The sequence below is a fragment of the Leptinotarsa decemlineata genome, unplaced genomic scaffold, assembly GCF_025532065.1.
Source record: "Leptinotarsa decemlineata unplaced genomic scaffold, Ldec_3_MD MMD2_tig00026330_RagTag_RagTag, whole genome shotgun sequence".
Taxonomy (NCBI): Eukaryota; Metazoa; Arthropoda; class Insecta; order Coleoptera; family Chrysomelidae; genus Leptinotarsa; species Leptinotarsa decemlineata.
The window spans coordinates 5,048,711-5,068,221 of record NW_027412690.1 but is presented as its reverse complement, the minus strand read 5'-3'; the positions used below and the strand labels follow the sequence as shown (position 1 = coordinate 5,068,221).

At 35.1% G+C, this 19,511-nt stretch overlaps 2 protein-coding genes across 3 annotated transcripts; one reads left to right on the top strand and one right to left on the bottom strand.

The window, feature by feature from the left end:
• Positions 1-7,010: 7,010 nt before the first annotated feature.
• On the bottom strand, positions 7,011-7,866 carry LOC141485693 (uncharacterized). Its single transcript, XM_074182968.1, has 3 exons — positions 7,491-7,866; positions 7,268-7,405; positions 7,011-7,199 (listed from the first exon to the last, which is right to left on the bottom strand). The coding sequence occupies exons 1-2, from the start codon at positions 7,708-7,710 to the stop codon at positions 7,323-7,325; spliced, it is 303 nt and encodes a 100-aa protein (XP_074039069.1). The 5' UTR covers positions 7,711-7,866; the 3' UTR covers positions 7,011-7,199; positions 7,268-7,322.
• Positions 7,867-9,605: 1,739 nt separating this feature from the next.
• Positions 9,606-13,912, top strand: LOC111512590 (uncharacterized). Of its 2 annotated transcripts, none has more exons than XM_023168729.2 (5): positions 9,606-9,667; positions 10,013-10,207; positions 12,017-12,155; positions 13,491-13,632; positions 13,687-13,912. In XM_023168729.2, exons 2-5 carry the CDS (start codon positions 10,070-10,072, stop codon positions 13,781-13,783), a joined length of 516 nt encoding a protein of 171 aa, XP_023024497.2. In that variant the 5' UTR covers positions 9,606-9,667; positions 10,013-10,069; the 3' UTR covers positions 13,784-13,912. The 2 variants fall into 2 exon arrangements, with proteins under 2 accessions (XP_023024497.2, XP_074039033.1); XM_074182932.1 differs by lacking the exon at positions 9,606-9,667 and adding an exon at positions 9,674-9,957.
• Positions 13,913-19,511: the final 5,599 nt, after the last annotated feature.

Sequence of the window (19,511 nt, the reverse complement as noted above, 5' to 3'; positions counted from 1 at the left end):
CATGTACGTTGATCAACATGTGGCGTTGTGTTACGTCGTTCAGAATGGACATATTTGTATGAAATGGCAACACAACTTGTCGACTAGTTTTCATCCAGTCTTGAGGAGGCAGAGGGAGAGCCGAAGGGAGCGGGGGCTCTGAGAATTTACACCCAGCATAGTGGGCGGCCACGGAACTAGGAGAAGTGCTGAGACTAAACCCTGAGTTACGATGAGGTGACTGGGAATGCCCCCTTTTCGGAGTCAGTCTTTTAACGGAAGATTCGCTCTTGCACGGGGAGCACTTCTGGAAGGGAGAATAAGAAATCGCGCGAGCGTTAGAAGTAACTACTCTTCCGCTTTCTAAATGCCTCTCGGACATGGTCATCGTGAGCAAATGTTCGAAACAATCAAAGTCTTTTTCTTTGTATATATGATATTATAAACTTTTACCTCTTTTAACACATGAAAGACGAGGAATTTTGCGTTTAAAAACATTCAATCCCAATGAAAATACCAATGACGCAATGACGCATTAGCTTTCACAAAATGGACGATGATAGCAGGCAGATCAAAAACAAAGGCAAATCCATATGTGAGATAATATCTCCTTGTTTCTGATATATCCAAAGTTTATTTTCTAAGCGTGGCACTATCACAAATAGTCAACACAACTCACTGATCAAAATACTGCTTTTGAGCGCAAAATTCTAGAAAATACTCTCCTTAAATCTTAATATATCAAACAATCAAGATCACCTTGAACTGAAGTGCTAAACTGGCTGAACTGAATAACAGACAAATTCTAAACCAGAGTTCCCAACTCTCAAAAATTAATCTCCCAAAAGCACACATCAAAAACCACTGAATTCATTACATGAGAAAAATCACATGCGAAAATAAAAAATAAGCAAATGATGTGAGAAATCCTTGAAAATATCCCCTGAAAAATCCCAACTCGCTCATTTACCCCTTAAATTTGTTGGAGAAATTCCTAAGTTGGGAACACTGTTCTAAACATACATTCTCAGACGATATTGATATTACCTTTGTGATAGATTCATCAATGTTTAATAACAAAATCATTGATTTTCGGTTCAGCATTCAACTACTTTAAGTTTGTTGGTTCCAATGTGATAGGTATGACTAACAGATGAAACCAGTTTAGGTCAAATGATTAAAAAAATAAAACATGTAAAGTGCTTTTATTGTGAGGGTTCAACTGAACAGTTCACAAAGCACACGCAACACATGTATCGAAGTACAATAGCTTTCTGAAGCGTTTTTAATACGTTTTAATACGTAGTGAATACACTATGAAAAAGCTACTGTGGTAGCGAAACATGTGATATTTTAAAAAAATAAAATTTGTTTAGATCAAATTTTAAGGTATAGTTTATAAAATTACTATCGATCATCACTAAGTAACGGCCGAATCAATCAGAAAAATATTCTCACTTAGCTTGAGTTGTCAAAAGTTTTCGAACAAATTGGTTTTGTGTAGATAATTTCGTATTTTTTGAGTGGATGTGTTGAAAACCTGAAAAAAATTACATGAAATTTATATTCTGTGACACCTGTAATGTTCTATGACATCAAGAAACTTGACGTTCAAAATAAAAGGAAGACTCAGTTTTACACTGAATGTTCAGGGTAACACACGTGTATTCCTCGTTTTTCTGCAACTTTTACCCAGATATCGCTCTTTGGAAACATTTTATATTTCAATTTTTAATGTTTGATGGAATGTATAAATGTTATAAGATTCTTATTAATACTTCATTAAATTTTCTTATTGTCAACTATCTGATGCTGTATGTGGATAGGAAGTCACGTACAAACGATAGTTCCACTGAAACTTGAGCTTCTGTCACGAACATTGTTCATTTACTTTTACCTTCCTGTATACTTTCTGATTATTTTATTGATTATCAGTGAATAAACAATATTATTTTAACCTTCCTCATGAAGATGATCACTTGATGATCGAAACACGTGTCGAGGTGTTAAAATAACGGTTTGGTGTTGGGAAAAAACTCCATTAATATTCATACTATTATTGATTTCATTTGATGCATTTTTTGTGAAGAGGTTTTATTAGAGCTATCTTAAGTTCATCTGGGAAAATTCTCTGCGTGTATGATTGAAAGAATTCAAAGTTAACCCACTTTAAGTTAGTATTGAGATCAACCTCCTATTTAACTGATATATTCAATCAGTATCACGTCATGGTGATTGATTTTCCGAGACTTTTCACAGTATTTTTTCGAAAGAGAAAATAAAATATCTTCTATACCCTGTGGAATTTCTACAGTAAAATCAACCTTCTGAACACAATCTCAGTCTACAAAATCCGCTTGAGCAGATGAGTTTCAAAGTAAATAAATCAATCTGTTGAATGTAATATATTTGGTAAATTGATTATAACAATAACTTTTCATATTACTACGAAATGATATAACTTAACAAATAACTTTGAAAAATAAACATCCCATAAATTGATAATATATCACTGGTTTCAAATATTCGCTAGTCACCTCTTAAGTATTCTCAGGTATCGGATTCACCCAGTTGTGTGGTGGTAAAGGGAGCATTGAAGAACTAGGTGAGTTTATAAATTTACAACCAGCGAAAAGCCCATTATTCAAACCAACTCTTGAATTACGTTTACGCTGTTTGAAGAGCTTTTTTTTTGGAATCTGTTTCTGAACTCCCCCCCCCCACATGCCCCCTCCCGGGTTGAGTGCCCTCAAGTAAAAGCTTTCCCCCAGCTATTTAGCGAGGAGAACGGACTACCCCACTCCATCCACCCCCGCTCTCCGAGCGGTCCTCAACTTGCTGATGGGCACTTCAGCAAGATTGACATCTGACCTCTTTTGGTCGAAAGTCAGCCTTTAGGTGCTTTTACTTTCTTATCTAATCGTTGTTTTATCTGACTATTCCTAACTGAATTTAAGCATGGGGGCCCCCAAAAACTAACCGGCGGCTTTGTGTTATGCATCGAGCGTTTCTCAGTGCATCCAAGAAAACTGTTTAGAGTCGCGATCGCGGTCGAAGTGTTCTTCGCTGAACCTACCTGGAAGAGAGTGTATCTGGTTAGTTTTATTTTCATACTTACCTGAGTCGCCTGACGGCAACTAACGGTGGCGGTCTGTTGTTCTGTTTAGTCGGCCTGGGATGTTTGTCCCTTTCTCGGAATCTGGGGTCATTCATACTTAACGCATCGTGTAGATCGCGGAACGCTGGATTTGAGTGCGATCTGATTCTATTGAACGTGCTTTCTGCATGTTCTCTCATATACACGTCCACATATTGCGTGTCCAGGTGTAAGTCTCTGTATATAAATCTATTGGGTATATAATAAGGTGCGTTTACAGCGGCCCTTACGCTCGCATTCATAAACGATTGGATCTTCTTTCTGTATGTCTGCGCAGACTGGCCCCAGGCTGTGCATGCATACAGTATTATTGGCATTAGAATCTTTCTGATCATTAGTAACTTGACTTTCAATGCCATGTTACTGCTTCTTCCTATGATCGGCGCCAGGCGTCGTCTGGCCTGTCTGGCCATTCCTATTCTCTGCTGTACGTGGGCCTGGAATGTTAGTTTCTTGTCTAGGATGACCCCCAGGTATGTCGCTTTGTTTGTCCACGGAATTTCTTCTCCGTTGAAGGTGACGTTGCCTTCCGGTTGTACGAACCTGCGAGTGAACAGTATCGCCTGACTCTTGTCAGGGTTGATACTGATCTTCCACAGGTTAGCCCACTCCTCCAATCTGTCTACCTGTTGTTGAAGGTATCTCGTAACGTGTGCTTGACTCGTAGATCTCGTCACCAGGGCCGTGTCGTCCGCGTAGAGCGCCAATTTGTTAAAGTTGTTCTCTGGCTTGGGCACGTCTGCCGTGTATACGGAGTAGAGGTATGGCGAAAGGACTGCACCTTGCGGGACTCCTGCCTCCAGTAGTCGAACTATTGATAATTCGTCTCCTACTTTGCAGCGGCATCGCCCGTCAGCTAGAAAAGACTGAATTAATCTTACCATTGGTTTTGGGTATCCAAAATCGCTCATCTTGGACAGTAGCCCGTCATGCCAAACTCTGTCGAACGCCTTGGAGACGTCTAAGAAGATAGCTCCGGTATTGTATCCTTTGCCAAGGTTGAAGCCTTCTGTCGCAAAGTCCACTACCCTCAGGACTTGTAGCTCTGTTGAGTGTTCTGATCTAAAACCGAATTGTTCGTCGGGGAGGATCCCTAACTCTCTGGTTTGTTCCTCCAGTCTCTTCAGGATGACACGCTCCGCCACTTTGCTTACGAATGGCAGTAAGCTAATTGGCCGGTGGTTTGCTGGAAACAGGTGGTTCTTCTTGGGCTTCGGTATGTGGATTACCGTTGCCTCTTTGAACGGGTACGAGAAGTTTTGCAATCTGAGTATAGCATTTATGATGTTGGTTATGGCTGCTATGCCCTTTCGCAGCAGCACTTTCAGTGCTCGATTTGTTATATTGTCTGGGCCTGGTGCTTTCCGAGTGGCAAGACGTCTCAGAATGTCCTTCACTTCCTCAGGCGATGTCGGGGCCAGTGGTTGCGCGTTATCTGTCCGTTGTCTAAGTCTCCGTACCGTTCTTTTCATCTGTCTCTCTATTTCGTCTACCTCGTCTGTGAACGGGACGTCATTTTCTCTGCACTGCCTTTTGAAGTTGTCCGCGAATGCTTCCTCCTTCTCCTGGTCAGTGTAGACAATTCCTTGCTCGCCGTGTATCGGTGGGCAGGGTCGTCGAGGTCCATTTCTGAGTTTTTTCTGCATTTGCCATGCAGATCGATCTTTGTTTCTGAACGGTAGTTCCAATTTCTTTTATTAAGCCCTGATGATGCAATCTTCTTCTGTTAGAATTCCGTCTTTGGACGGAAGAATCATTGTTGTATGCGGAGCTCATCTGCAATTCATTTGTGTATGAAGAGTTCCTCTTTATTGACGAATTGTTCTTGACTGAAGAGTTTTGATAAATATCGCAAACAACTGTATCACCGTTTGAAAACATCTTTAAGTTATAGTTTCTGTATTCTGGAATCTATTGTCTCTTCTATATCTCATGTCTCACACTATGCACACAGGTGGTCAATTTGAACTATTTTGCAAAATACAAACTCCAATTCTATTTATACCCACACACCAAAATGATCAATTACCTGGGAAGCTTTGAAGGCATGCAACTTTGAGAGGTATGCAGAATATACACAGAGGAGAAAGTATAAGTATGCATAGGTAATAAACCTTTTCATGCCCCGGGAGGAGGCATGGGGACCCTTTCATGTGCATATTGGATACGAATTGAAATTTTAACTGAAAAGATATAACAGAATGGAAAATCAAATTGGCTAGATTTGATTTTACTATTACCTGCGGCAGGTAGAGACGATGTTTTTTAATAGACTACATTAAGTTGTTTTTGCATTAAGGCAAGTAATTGGAAACCTATTTTGGTGTAACCGGAAGTATTGTCAAAAAATTTTATATAGTGAGAAACATCAGATGATGTTTATTCAGTTTTCGAAAACAAATTTTAAGAGTTGCCATTTTTTATGAATTCACAACTTTCGAATAGTTATTTCAAATAGGTACCATTTTTTACTCCATTTATTTCGAAAATTTCAACATGACGTGTTATTTATCAAACCTCAACATGAAAGTGTTTTATATGAATGAAAAAGTACATATATATAGTCAATAAAGCAGAAGAGAATGTAAATGCTCTCATGAAAATTAGAGAGGCAAGCAACATAAAATTAAAAATAAAGGATATTCACAATTTAATTCGAGACGCAGAGGCCTTTTTTGGTTTTGAATGCTTATATACCTATATTGAAGAATATTTTTGAAATGTGTCCTACTTTCTTCCAGAAAGTTTCTTCACTTCTACTTTTCATTAAAATACATTGGATACAAGACCTTCTATATCACTTATAGAGGACCCCTCACGTCTACAATCCTTGTTGAAAACCTTTTTCAGATGTTTGGACTGTATCGCTTAATATCAGAGATTGTTAGCTGAAAATAATCCTTGTTTTGAAATTACACAATGCCATGTTGAATCTGAACAATTAAGACACAACTGACTTTCAATTTTCTTTTTTTTATACAGAAATTTTGAGTCTCCAAGTATAATATTATTCATACTATTTGACGATTTTCAGTTTTGTAGTTGAAAATTCACATATAATATATGCTTACTTTACTCTTACCATGTCATGCCGCTACAATAAAATTAATTTTAGTTTCAGTTCCTCTTGGAGCAAAATTACTGTACGGAGCGGTATCAGTTTATTCGGTGATACATTTGTTATCAACTTACAAACGAACAAATTTTTGCTGTTTTTTAATTCAATTATTCGTTGTTTTTAAGACCATTGTAATTCATCTAAGAAGCGATACACGTGAAACTGTGTGTATCCACGATCAGCTATACTTGTTATGTTTATTGTCTTCTTTGTTGATCAAGAGAATGATACAATTTTTCATTTGAACGTCCCAGAGTGATTCTTACAGTAGATACTAATCTTAATAACTTATTTTCAGGTCAAGCATTCACAGAAAGCCAATGTGAAACCTTTAGATGTTTGGTGTCTCATAGCAAAAGATGGAAGCTTATGTACAGCTCACTGTACTTTTATGGCCGGAAACAGTGAAGTTTGTAGTCACGTTGGCGCCATATTATTTGATGCTGATTATGGAAATACCAAGAAAGCGGCAATGTCATGCACAGATATAGAAGCTGTGTGGCCAATGCCATCCATGGCACAGATGTTCCCAATTGTACCAGTACATGAAATGGATTGTGAGTTTACAATTACTATGGATTTTCATCAAGCAACGGCAGAGTCAATTGAAAATATTTTGAATTGTTGAACTTGTTTTGTATGAAAAGCTCTATTTTGAGTTTTCATGAGATATGTTTATCTATTGTCTATGTTTTTATTTAATAAATGTGCTGTGTACCATGAATATCGACTTTTAAGTAATAAATTTATTAAGAATATATAGTAAGTGTTTTAATATTAGAACACTCAACATACAATATATGATATAGTCTTTTCAGTCAGTTGTTCAAATTTTTGAGCCAGGTCTTCCATCGTTTAATCAGTCTGTGTTAAAATGCCTGTTTCTTGTCCATCTCTAGGTTCATCATTATCAAAGTCAATATCCATATAAGACTGGGGTTCATTCTGTCAACAAGAAACATTTCAAAATCATGTTAATACGTAAGTATTTCACCTGAAACAACACCACTTACTTGAGATAATTTTCTTTTATCCAACCTCGCTTTTCTTTCTTCAACATCAAGTCTTTCAAACATATTGTGCCAAATGTCCCATGTTCTGCGAAGGAACCCAGTCAGGATTGGTTTCATCCTCTAAAGAAGCAGATTTGCCTGAAAATAATATGTATATTATCAAGTAATTTTCACTAAACGCAAAATAGCTTTCAGTGGAAACCTGAAGTATCCAGAGACCCACTTGTTATAAAATATTCGCTGCAGACTTTCTGATACTTGATCTTCGAATCTATGAGATCATCTCGCTTGATTGCAGCTAACCATAGGGCTCTTCGCTTTCTGGATAACTCATTTGTATTAGTCAAAAACTTGTGTTTTGATACTGTAGGAACATAGTAAAACCTGACTTTATCCCTGTTGTTACGAGATCCACAGCCGACCGCAATGCACGTAATGGGCATTTCCCTTTAGTTAAAGCACTAATTATTGATTAAAATTCAAAAACACAAACGAAATACGCACAGGAAATCACAAAAAGAAACAATAACTACTATTGTCGCATATCATAAAATACAATGTTTGCCCTACGCCGCCATATTGCATTCGATTTGACAGGTCGCTGGATTGGTCCAACGATTATGGACATACAGGATTGCTTACTTACATATATCGCCACGGTAAACATGCGATGAGCAGATGTGACGTAACACTGGTGATACTTTTAGTAGCTGCCATAAGACTGTGTGTTATTTTAACATTTTTTGGGGATTATTTTCGGACAGTAATACATTGTTTTTGTTTATTTTGGTTAAATTTTTATTCAACTATACCAATTAGGTTTCTGAAACATTGAGTTTGTTATTGTTAAAGTCGTATTTTTTTTGTGCTTTTGGACATTTTTTAAACTGGTGTAACGAGTAGACGCCATATAAGATTCTGTTATTTTCTTCCGTTTTGAAGTTTGTTTTTTGCCATTGTGGAACTTTTTTTTGTTTCTTGAACATTTTCAAATTAAATTGAGGTAAAAATTGGAAATATTCACATTTTTGTAAATAGTAGCAATAATTGTCTAACCAGATTCCCTCCTCGACCAGATATTTTTCTCGAGAGAATTTATCAGGTTGCAGCTGGAATGATTCTGCAACCGTGTGAGGAATCACACGTTAAAAGGTAAGACCTCGTTAGTCCTTAGCTCGCACAAGTTCTCAACTTTTGAGAGTTGTTGTTCGTATGGGGGCGACAGCTGATTAACGGAAAACAGATTTTAAACAGATTTTTTTTTAAACAGATTAAATAACCTTGTGATTTTTAGTTGAAATGACTGGTTGTATTTGTGCAGTATCCACTTGCAAAAGCAATCGCTTGACTTTGAAGAAAAGTGGTGTTACTGATGTAATATTTCACTCTATTCCTATTGCTAAGGATATGGTTTCCACAACTTTGCAAAAAGAATGGATTCGTCGCTGCAAAAGAGGGGATAATTTTATTCTCAAAAATGGATTTGTTTGTTCCAAACATTTTACAGAAAATGATTATGAACGAGAACTTGAAAATGAATTGTCAGGTAAAAACTCATTCTATTGATTTACTGGTTGAAATAAATATGATTTTTAATAGGTATGCCTCTGCGTCGTAAATTAAAAACAAAAGTGCAGTACCTAGTTAACCTAAATTATCCAACAATTGATAAAAAGAGGAAGTTTTACAGAATACAAGTCGCAATATTAGAGCCTTACAGAAAAAATACAATGAAACTATCAGTATGTTACTTGAATCAAATTTGGATAATTTTAAGCCATCCACATCTCAAAGTTGCTCTTCTCCTCATAATATTGTATCTCCTCAACCTCAAGCTGATCAACAAAATATCCAAGGAGAATAATGAAAAATAAAAACCGTATTATGTATTTTCTGTTTGATGAATAAAAAAAGTTGTTATACCTATAAACAATTTATTATCAATATATATTTTTGATTATTAAGCGTTTATTATAAAAGATGGAACAGAAAGTTATGGAAAAATTGTTTAGATAATACTATTATCTAAAACAAAGTTTATTACAAAATTTTTGTGAGAGTTACAGTTTTCACGAAAATAAGAAAAAACTGATGAAACCTCTTACTTTTAAAAAGGACAAAATAGGTCGCCCTATCATCCACAAAAGAAAAATGTTCACTTTGTATCAATTCATTTATATTAAGTATTCAGTCATATATAAGAATAATATTTTAATAAGGAATTTTCAAGAAATTTGTTTATTTTAATTTAAAAGTACAGTACCGAATCAATCGAGTCACCACTGTTACGTCACGAGATCACGTGACGTGTCTAACAAAATCGCAAAAGTAAGCAATCCTGTACCGTCCATAGTCGTTGGGATTGGTCTTTAAACCTAAAGAGAGAGAGTAGTTTTTAAGGTTAAGTCTTCTGTTGATTGTGGTTACTTGTTGACTTTCCACTTCACATATTCACATTATTATTAATATTATTCGTACCTAACATTATTTTCACTCAAACAAAATACCTGAATATGAACTTCTACTAGTAGAAATCGTGAATCAAGATGTGGAACCCATTTGCCACAACTACAGAAGTGTATATGTTAAAATTTAGTCACACCAATGATACATGTACAATTCATCTTACTGATTTGAAAAAAATATGGACTGGTGTATTTTCCATAGACGTTATAGTTCAAAAATTTCTAGTAAAGTACACAACCTTTGAATGAAACCTAAAACAAATGTTGCATTAAATTTTAGGAATATAACCCCCTGATTGATGTCAAACCTGATGAAGCAATTACCCAAGTTAGCAATATGTTCCATAGCATTGATAAAGTTCAAGTAGTTGAAGTTACTCAAACTGAATCGATGATAAATTTGAGTATCAAGACGAATATTTCAGATTTCAAAATCAAATACGAAGTAACTCTTACCAAGACTGAAGATGAAAAGGTTTGACAATTTAATACTATGAAAGTTTATATTACAGTTGAAGTTGTGGTAATTATTTCTAGAATTATTCGGCATGCACTTTTTTCAAAACGTTTCTCATTAGACATATATTTTTATTTTCTGATCATGATTGTGAAGTCAAAACATAGTGCTTCAGTAAACTTTCGGAGATACAGCCATCCAAAGTTGATGAATAAGAAATGAGTTATGAATTATAATATTTGAGGCAAAGTCGAGTAAAATTTGGTAAAGCAAAAATATCATTTAGAACATAGTGCAAAAAAAAATTATTTGATAAAACAGAAGTGTTTGATTGTGTGAAACATTTGAGATATGCAAATGAAGGTCCGCAGTATGCGATAGTCATATTAAGGTTTTATTAATGTGTCTTTCATACTAGAATTGAGTTCTTGAAATAGATGATTTATTTAACAGTTTCAACTTTTGGTAAGTAATGATGTAATAAAGTATCAAAGTTGTTCTATTGCAATGAACAATTTATTTTGGAGTAGGCCCAAATATTTTTTATAGAACTTCTAAGACTGTCTACAATATAGTTCAAAAAGTATCTAGAAAAAAATATAATTTGGTCATGAAGTTCACATAATTAAAATTACTTGCACTTATAAAATACATACCTACAATGTTAAAAAACAATCTGGTTCTATATAAAGTAATAAATTTTCTCGGTTCAGATTTCAAGAAGAAAAAAGCAAAGCTGTTTCAATATTTCAATTTCATCAGCAATCATACAGCAATATAAATTTAGGTGAGGCAACAGCAGCACTTTTCTGAGATGTATCAAACGTTTTTGACTATGAAACAGAATATTACTTTACTACTATGGAATAAGGGATAATGACGATAATATGTGAAGATTAGCAGTTCTAGTTCCAGTACATTGGTTGTAAACGCAGGGGTGTTTATTTTCGAGCCAATGCCGTTTTCGATATACAGTATGACCACTGAAGTTTGCATCATATGTAATTTTTTATTGATAGCTTTATTCGAAATTTGAATTTGTTATGAATTTCTGCTTCAATTTTGAAGAAAACACACTTTGATGTGAGATTTTCATTTGAGAGTTTGCAAAACTGCGACGTGTGTTTTACAATACAATAGGAATCACACGTTAAATGGTAAGACCTCGTTAATCCTTGGCTCGCACAAGTTTTCACTTCTGAGGGTTGTCGTTCGTAGGGGTGCAACAGCTGGTTGACAGAAAAACAGATTTTAAACAGATTCAGGTGGAAATCTCACATTAATGTGTCTTTTTGAATACTTTATAATGGATTTTCATCAAGTATCGGTCAATTCTATATTTTTGATCACTCTTAAACCTCGTAGGATTGTAAATAGCATTAATTTTACCAAAAATATGATTCTCACTTTGGATTGCAAGAAGAAAAAAAAGCATCGCTTGCAATATTTTCATTTTGCCAACAAACCTACAACTTTATACATGATTATAAACATCACCTGACTTTGACCAATTCTTTACTATTTTTTTAAATTTCACAACTGTCCCAGATGAGTTGATGTATTTCAGATATTGAAAACATATAGTACCAACAAAGATCAATGGGCTTATAAATCATATTGAAGTTCTGGTGTTTTCGACAATTTAACTTTCATCAACAGTTTGAAAAAGGGAAATTCAATGTGTGTTCATAGAAATTATCTGCCATATAACTTTTCAAAACTCTTTTAAAAATTTTCATTGTTATTGATTCTTTTTTCCCACCAAATCAACAGCAGCTGCTATTGATTTGGTAGGAAAAAAGAATGAGTTTTCATTATTTTTTGTAGTTTATGGAAATGATGACAATCCCAATGATTCAAACCATACATTTTTTAGAAATTCAACAGAAGATGTTGTGCAAGTTGATAGAGAAAAAAGATAGAGAATTGGAAGAGTATCAGATGGAAAAGGGGGCTATTTCAAGGAGTGAGTTTTATTATTTGATTGATTTAAGCCTGAAATTATTTAAAATCCTATTTATTTAGAAATATATTCTATTAGAAAAATGTCTATTGATAGATTCAAGTCACTTGACAGATTTGAAAGACAAAATATACAATTTTTATATCTACATCCCATAAATTGAAATCTGTTGATTGACATATTTTTTTGGCTGGCATAATACTGTCTTTTGCAACATGCAAAGGGCCAATTTATACATCTTAGCCCTTATCTCTCCCTTAATTTTAGTCTGAAGAAAAAAGGTTCAACGTGTATTGATTCATATAAGATTTTAAACGTTTCTTGCCTCTGTCTCAGTCTTTGATCTTGAAAGTTCTCGAAATTCAACTTTAAGGACTAAGACCACAGAGTACCTCATGGAAGGGATACTCAGCACGGAATAGGAAATATGAACTTTTGAGAATCCCTAGGTGATTACAGTCCTAAACATTTTGTTGACTGGTTAGTAAACATGAATATTGTAAAAACTAGTTTGGTTGACATTTTTGTCTAACAACCTGCTGAAATGACATCATTATAACTCTTCGGCTTCAATCACATTATAATAATAAGAATACTAATATAGTTCATTCAAATAAAAATATCAATATAATACATGTCAATATATCAATAAAATACAATACAACGAATTCAATGAAATCAAAGTATAAGAGTCAGTAGGCATATATATCCTTGAATAAACGTAGGATTCTTCTATGGCAGGGCCTGCTAATAATGACATTAATACTTCACACACAGAATATGGGTCACAGAAACATGACCCCTCAACATCACATTGCTTCCAGATAAATGTAAGAGTAGTAAGACAACGTATGCATATGTCTAGGAGTAGCTGCAGCTTCTTCAATTGATCCAATTGAATGACATAAAACAGACAACTACAAATTCCCATATGTTGCCGACTTTAATAATGACAGTGAATATATTCTATAAAATAGATTTTAAAAATTCTTTACATATTTAAAACGAGAATAAAAATTGCAAATTATCTCTCTATGGCCGTAGCTTCTCATTCGAGCGCATTTGGCCAGAGTCGTTCTGTTCATAGTTAATAGAAGCTTCGTCCGAGGGCGCAGCTGCCTACTTGAAGCAATGCTGCCACCCTAAGTCTTTTCATTCGTTTTCTTGAAAAATTATTTTTCACTGGTTATGATTTACTAGTTAATGACTAATTGAATTCTTCAGTGGTTTATATTAGCTTTCAGAATGTGAAAGGTTAAATACTCAAATAACGACGCATAATTCAGTTTTAAAAATTGCCGAGTAGTAAATTTGTGGTCTTAAATGGTTTTCTTGTAGGTGATTTGATCACTGGAAAGTTTGAAGCAAATACCTTGGTTAAATCTAGTAGAAAATTAATTTTGAACACCCTAGGAAATTCCGAAAAATTCATGGACCACATAAAAAGGAAATTTGGAGAGGCGGAAGAAGATGTGGTTGAGTAAGTGCTGTAAAATATCCTATTGAGATTCATTAACTTTCACAAATATTCCAGAGTCGTTGCTGAAGTTTGGAATGAAGGAAAAAAGAGGAGAAAAATCTTTGAACATAAAACACCAGCGAAGAATTCCAAGATAGTTTTTAAGGAATAGGTTTTCTTTGAATGTTATTTTATGTAATACTTCTTTTTTCCAATAGTTCTAGTACTTGGGAAATTGTTCAGTGATTTGATATAATTTTTTTACCATAAATAGAAATACATATCTATTTTTCCTAATTTACATTCATGTTTTTTAATAAGCATAAGGGTCCCCTTTGGAACACTGGTCAAATTTTCCATTCCTGATGAATCTGCTAGTAAGACAATATCTATATGTACTTGAATTGACCAATACTATCTATAATTTACACAACTAACACTTAGTTGGGAAATTTTTACTGAACAGTTTATAAAACCTTGACATGTGTTTTACAATATAATAGCTTCTTTAGGCACGTTCACGCGTCTGAGGCAGTTATTGTTTAGTGAAACACGTGTTGCGGTTTTGTAAACTGTATGTAAATTGTATGTGTGATAGGAGCACCAAATAGTACATTTCTGAATGAGAAAGGTAGTCTGAACGCCCTTCAGAAATCTTGATTTCTTCAACTTTTTGCATCGTCTGACAAAACTGCTCTCTCTTCAAAAAATATGTTTTTATTTTCTCCAGGTGCAGTTGACACCTGGACATATTGATATTGCTAAATCTCTGCTTTTTTTCCCTTACACTTGATCTAGGATTTTCCATATCTGCAAGACTAACCAAGTGGTTATCATTAGTAAGTACTCTACATGACCGTAATTTTTCATATTAATGTGACTTGTTATCTCTAACAGTTTGGTAAATATTTTGAAACATTTCATTTGTGGTCATAATGAAAAAATGAAAATTTCTATGTTTTTTACCACTTTTATTTGTAACTAAGGTTACTGAAGTTTCGTCCTATACGGACATTCTCAAATTTATACAATAAACTAATAATGATTCATTACATTCGCCATTATATACCATCCCTGTATGTACTAATAGAAATAGAAGTACTCGACTTGATTGAGTACCTGAATTTACAGTTCACAATGCGGGTGTGCCAATTTAAAAACCGGAGAGTAAATTAAATCGATTTGATCATTCAACAGGTTGCACCCGCAATGTTTATGTTTGTGAATTTCCAAGGATTCTAAATAATTGAGTTTGCAACCCTTCCTTGCATGGTGTAGAATTTCCGTATCGTTTAGATTCGGAAACTTGTACACGCTACAGTGCAGCTACAGTGCACGATTCCTAAAAGCCCCATTTTTTTAGCACATCACATCTTAACAGTTTACTGCCTCTTCATTTTAGAAACACTCTATCTAATGCACAAAAAGCACAAAGATAACATCTCGAACTCAACTCAGAGTTATGCCACTCCTCTCACATTCAATATTCCTTTTCCTATCTCGTCAACAGCACAAATTAAAAATTCGATTCTTTATACCTAATAGCAAAAAATATTTCAATCATCTCCCCCTTTCAATCAGAAAGTTAACATGCTACAAACAGTTTCGAAAAAGAGTAGAAAAACTTCTGCTAGATAAAGCGTATTCTATTGAGGAATGACTTCGCAACTTATAATTCCAACTTATAACATTTTTTATCACAGACTTTCATCCATAGACTTATTGAAGTGTTCTTGAGCCATATTATTATCTTGTTTTAATTATTGACCTTTATTTTAATGTTTCTGATTGTTTTAGTTCTTAAGCCCGTTTTGTCAACATATAAAATTTTTTATCACAGACTTTTACCATAAACTTTTTGAAGTATGCTCGAGCCATATTAATATCTTGTTTTAAATTCTTGACCTTTATGTTAATTTTTCAGATTGTTTTAGTTCTTAAGCCTGCTTTGTCAATAAAACCTAAACTTTTATGATAATTAAGCATTTCTGAACCTGACTCTGAATTAATACTATATTTACTACTCATAAATGAAACTTCAGCAAAAATAATGATTATGATGAAGAATAAACAATGGAATATATTTAAATAATATCTTTCAACCTTCCCCAGATGTAAAAGTCTAAAGGCGTTAGGTCCGGTGACCTGGCCGGCAAACGGTCGGGTCCTTGGTTGGCTATCCAATTATAACCCAAAATTTGCAGACGAAAAATTGGTAGCAACTGCAGTGTTGTGATGCGATGCCCCGTTTTATTGAAAACCTATTTTTTTGAGCTCCTTTGGTGGCTATTCATCAACAAGGAGTTCAATATTTTGCCTTCAAATTTCCAAATACCTCTGAGATATGAGAGTGCCATTATAAATAAACGGTCCGATAATTTTACCCCTAAAAACACCTGCCCACACACTCAATCCAAATCTTCCTTGATTTCTCTACTATACGATAGAATGGGGATTTTGTTGTGCTCAAGTATAAACATTGTAGCGGTTGAAAATGCCGGCACTGCTCACGTAATCTTCGAATATCCAAAAACAATTTAACGAAAAATCACGTACTTTCAACTTTCAAGGAATCACTGTCAAAAAGCCATATGTGGCGTTCAAAATCTCCTCCGAGTTGGTTAACTCTTCTGGTCCTGTATGGCTTGAATTAGTGTTTTTTCAAAATCCTCCTAACATTTGCTCTGTTAAGCTTGTTGATATTTTCAAATTTCGCGTTGACATTTTGGGATTATTTTCAACAGCTCCTAAAACGACTATTTCTTCTAACTTCTCATGCCTATTTGATTCATATAATTTTGGTCTTTTCAATAAACTACGAGTATTATTTTTAATTTTCTAAGGTTGCGCTGGTCCGGCTCTATCCCCCGAAGCCACGATACAGTCAGTATGGCGCGCCAGCTTTATCAATCAATGATCACTCCCCACAGCGTGGGGTAGGTGATAATTGACTCCAAGAATCATGTGCCCTAAGCAAGCGCTGTGAGCCAAGAATGACAGTCTTCTGCATTTGTCCGGCTAAGAGTTCTGCCTCAGTGCATCAAGCCGGTATGATCTTGAGATTCGAGAGTAGAGAGGGCATAGTCAGAACAACCATTTTGACAGAGTGGTCTGGATAGAATATGTGGGGTTCGATGAGAAAATTTCGTATATTATCTGTTTTACTCCTCTTTTCTGACAATATATTCGACTCGCCACGAGCTGAAAACTCCACGATAAATATCATTTTGCTCTGATGGTCGAGAACTACATCAGTCTCATCAGCTTGTATGAGCTTGAGGGTGGGGTACTAATAGTTCCAACAAATTTGGCAGTGCTGTAGGTGGTAGCAAAACAATAGGGCCGCGTTGTGTCGTTGGATACAGGCTGAGACCGCGCATATGCTGAACATGCTGACAGCAAGTGCATTAGAGTATCGGGCGCCTCGCGGCTAGCCCTGCACCTTGTGTCAGGAACCTCTATACTTATCACGCGATTGCGGTAGACTGAGGTTTCGAAGGCACCATCCTGGCAGGCCATGATTAACCCTTCAGTTTCCGACTTCAACCCACACGACTTAAGGAAAGCGAAGGTCAGGCGCTTTGATAAGCCGAGGTCTTCAATGTTGTTGAAGAAGATCCCATGCATTGGCTTATTTGTGTGTTGCCGCAGGAGTGAAGTGATCTCTGCTTTTATAAGGGCCTTTTACTGTACGGGTTGGAACCCGTGCTCAATGACAGTGTTGTGATCACCTCGTTCAGTGTCGAAAATTAAACCGAGTTCGGGCAGCTGCCCCAAAGGGAAATCACCCATGATAATAGTTACACAATTTTAACAAACAGTTCAATTCCTAGATGCGTTTCGTCAACACAGTAGCTTCCTCAGTAGAAATGAATCGTACCCCTCATATACATCATGTATACAGTTTTTATTTTAATGAAGTAACAGTCAGTCCATTTATAGTCTGAAGAGAAATGTTCCAATTTCTTCTCTCTCATGATCGCGGACCATGAAAAGAAGGTGAACGATTTTGAAGCGGTGTATGAAATAGGGAAGCAGGTTCACCACTGAGATTTGTTTTGATCTCAAACTTTGCGTAAAAAAACGTCAGTTAACTCTCAGGAACGATAGTTGGAACATGAGGTTGGAACGCAGAAAAAAAAAGGAAAAAATGTTTATGAAGAAATGCAAAGTTGCAAACTATAATAACTCAAATATACCTAGCTATTTCGCGAGAAAAATGTAGGTTGCATTCAAAATTTATATTATTGCAAAGTTTGAAACTACAAATCTAAATGTTGAGAAACTACATCCGACTCGAAGAAGGACCTTTCAACTTGAAAATTGAACAATGAAAAATAATATGATCATCTGAGCACAAAAAACACTTATACTGTTTGTGAGATTGAACAAGAAAAGCTGATTTATTTTGAGGTGAATTGAAACTAATGTTTTTTTTGCAGGAAGAACTAGAAGTAATGCATTCATTTTTATTTTTTGGTACATTCAGCAGCCGACTAGAAGTTTCAGCCGCAGATTCCAAAGTAATAAATACACTGCTTTTCCAAAAATGATTGAATGTCATCATATTTGGGAATAGCATTTGAGGCATGCTTTCGTTCAAAACATTTACGAGTATGTGAATTTAAACGATTTAGCAACATATACGATAAAATTAAATCCCATTTATCTGTTTCTGAACCCATAATTTTCAACACAAGAAACACACACAGCGAAGGGAAACCAGCAAATCAGGAATAGCAGACCATGTTTGGATCCATCAACACAACATCGAGTGGTCCCAAGCTGAGATCTTGCACAGAGAGGAGAAAATTCAAGGAGAAAATTCAAGAAAGCCGCATACATGTTGTCCAACAACGTATTCAGCCAAGCCAGCGTATGGAAACCCATCATCAAGCGAAAAATAGCCAACTCCTGCCAAAACGGTCATCTCCCACGGAACCAGTGAAGCGGAAAATGGAAAGCGGGGATAAGTGAAAGTACTCGAACGACCTATAAATAGTCATCTTTCGGAGGAATCAGTCCAGTCATCATCCGAAGACGATTGTAGATACTAACAATCGAAACGTCGTGAACTAACGTGACTTGGAATCTCTCCACTTTTTATTTTTATTTTCTTTTTTTATTTCTTCATTTTCATTTATTCAATTGTTCTATTTTTACTTTTATTTTATTTCACTATTATTTCATTTCAGGTTTTTTTTTGGTTAATGTAATTGTTATTTTCAACTATTCATTTTCAATTCTTCTTTTTTAGTTGTTTCAGGGATTTCAAATCATTTTATATAGTAGACAATGGAAGTCCGAACTAGCGAAATTCATCATGAAACATTGTCAATCACCTTCAAACAAAGATATCAAGTAATTGCATTTTTCTACGTTAGAAATTGAACGATTGACATGAACAGAGGACATAAACATTTTATGAAACGCAGGAAATTCTGTCATGTCACCGGAAAATGTTTTCAACTTCAATTTTGGCAAACGACAAACGTCATCAGAATGCATTTGTTCATGGTATTTGTTCATGGTATTTCTTCAAGTCGAATGTAGTTTCTCAACATTTAGATTTGTAGTTTCAAACTTTGCAAAAATATAAATTTTGAATGCAACTTGAATTTTTCTCGCGAAATAACTAGGTATATTTGATTTATTATAGTTTGCAACTTTGCATTTCTTCATAAACATTTTTCTTTTTTTTTCTGCGTCCCTATTCCGTACACCGCTTCAAAATCGTTCATGGTTAGTTTAGAAGAGGACCCAAACTCATTATTATTATTATATATTAATAAATCAATATCATTTCATTTTTTCCCTAAAAATATCGTAAGTATCATTCCACAGGAATTACCTATGATCCATATTTGCCAACATATTTTGATAAGATAACGGGTTATATT

Bases quoted from the DNA above. Each gene is read 5' to 3' on its own strand.
- LOC141485693 (XM_074182968.1), bottom strand. From the start codon at position 7,710: ATGCCCATTACGTGCATTGCGGTCGGCTGTGGATCTCGTAACAACAGG. The intron at 7,406-7,490 runs GTGGGTCTCTGG...TATTATTTTCAG, and splicing joins CAGCGAATATTTTATAACAA to GCAAATCTGCTTCTTTAGAG.
- LOC111512590 (XM_074182932.1), top strand. From the start codon at position 9,814: ATGTGGAACCCATTTGCCACAACTACAGAAGTGTATATGTTAAAATTT. The intron at 10,208-12,016 runs GTTTGACAATTT...TATTTTTTGTAG, and splicing joins CCAAGACTGAAGATGAAAAG to TTTATGGAAATGATGACAAT. The intron at 13,633-13,686 runs GTAAGTGCTGTA...CAAATATTCCAG, and splicing joins GCGGAAGAAGATGTGGTTGA to AGTCGTTGCTGAAGTTTGGA.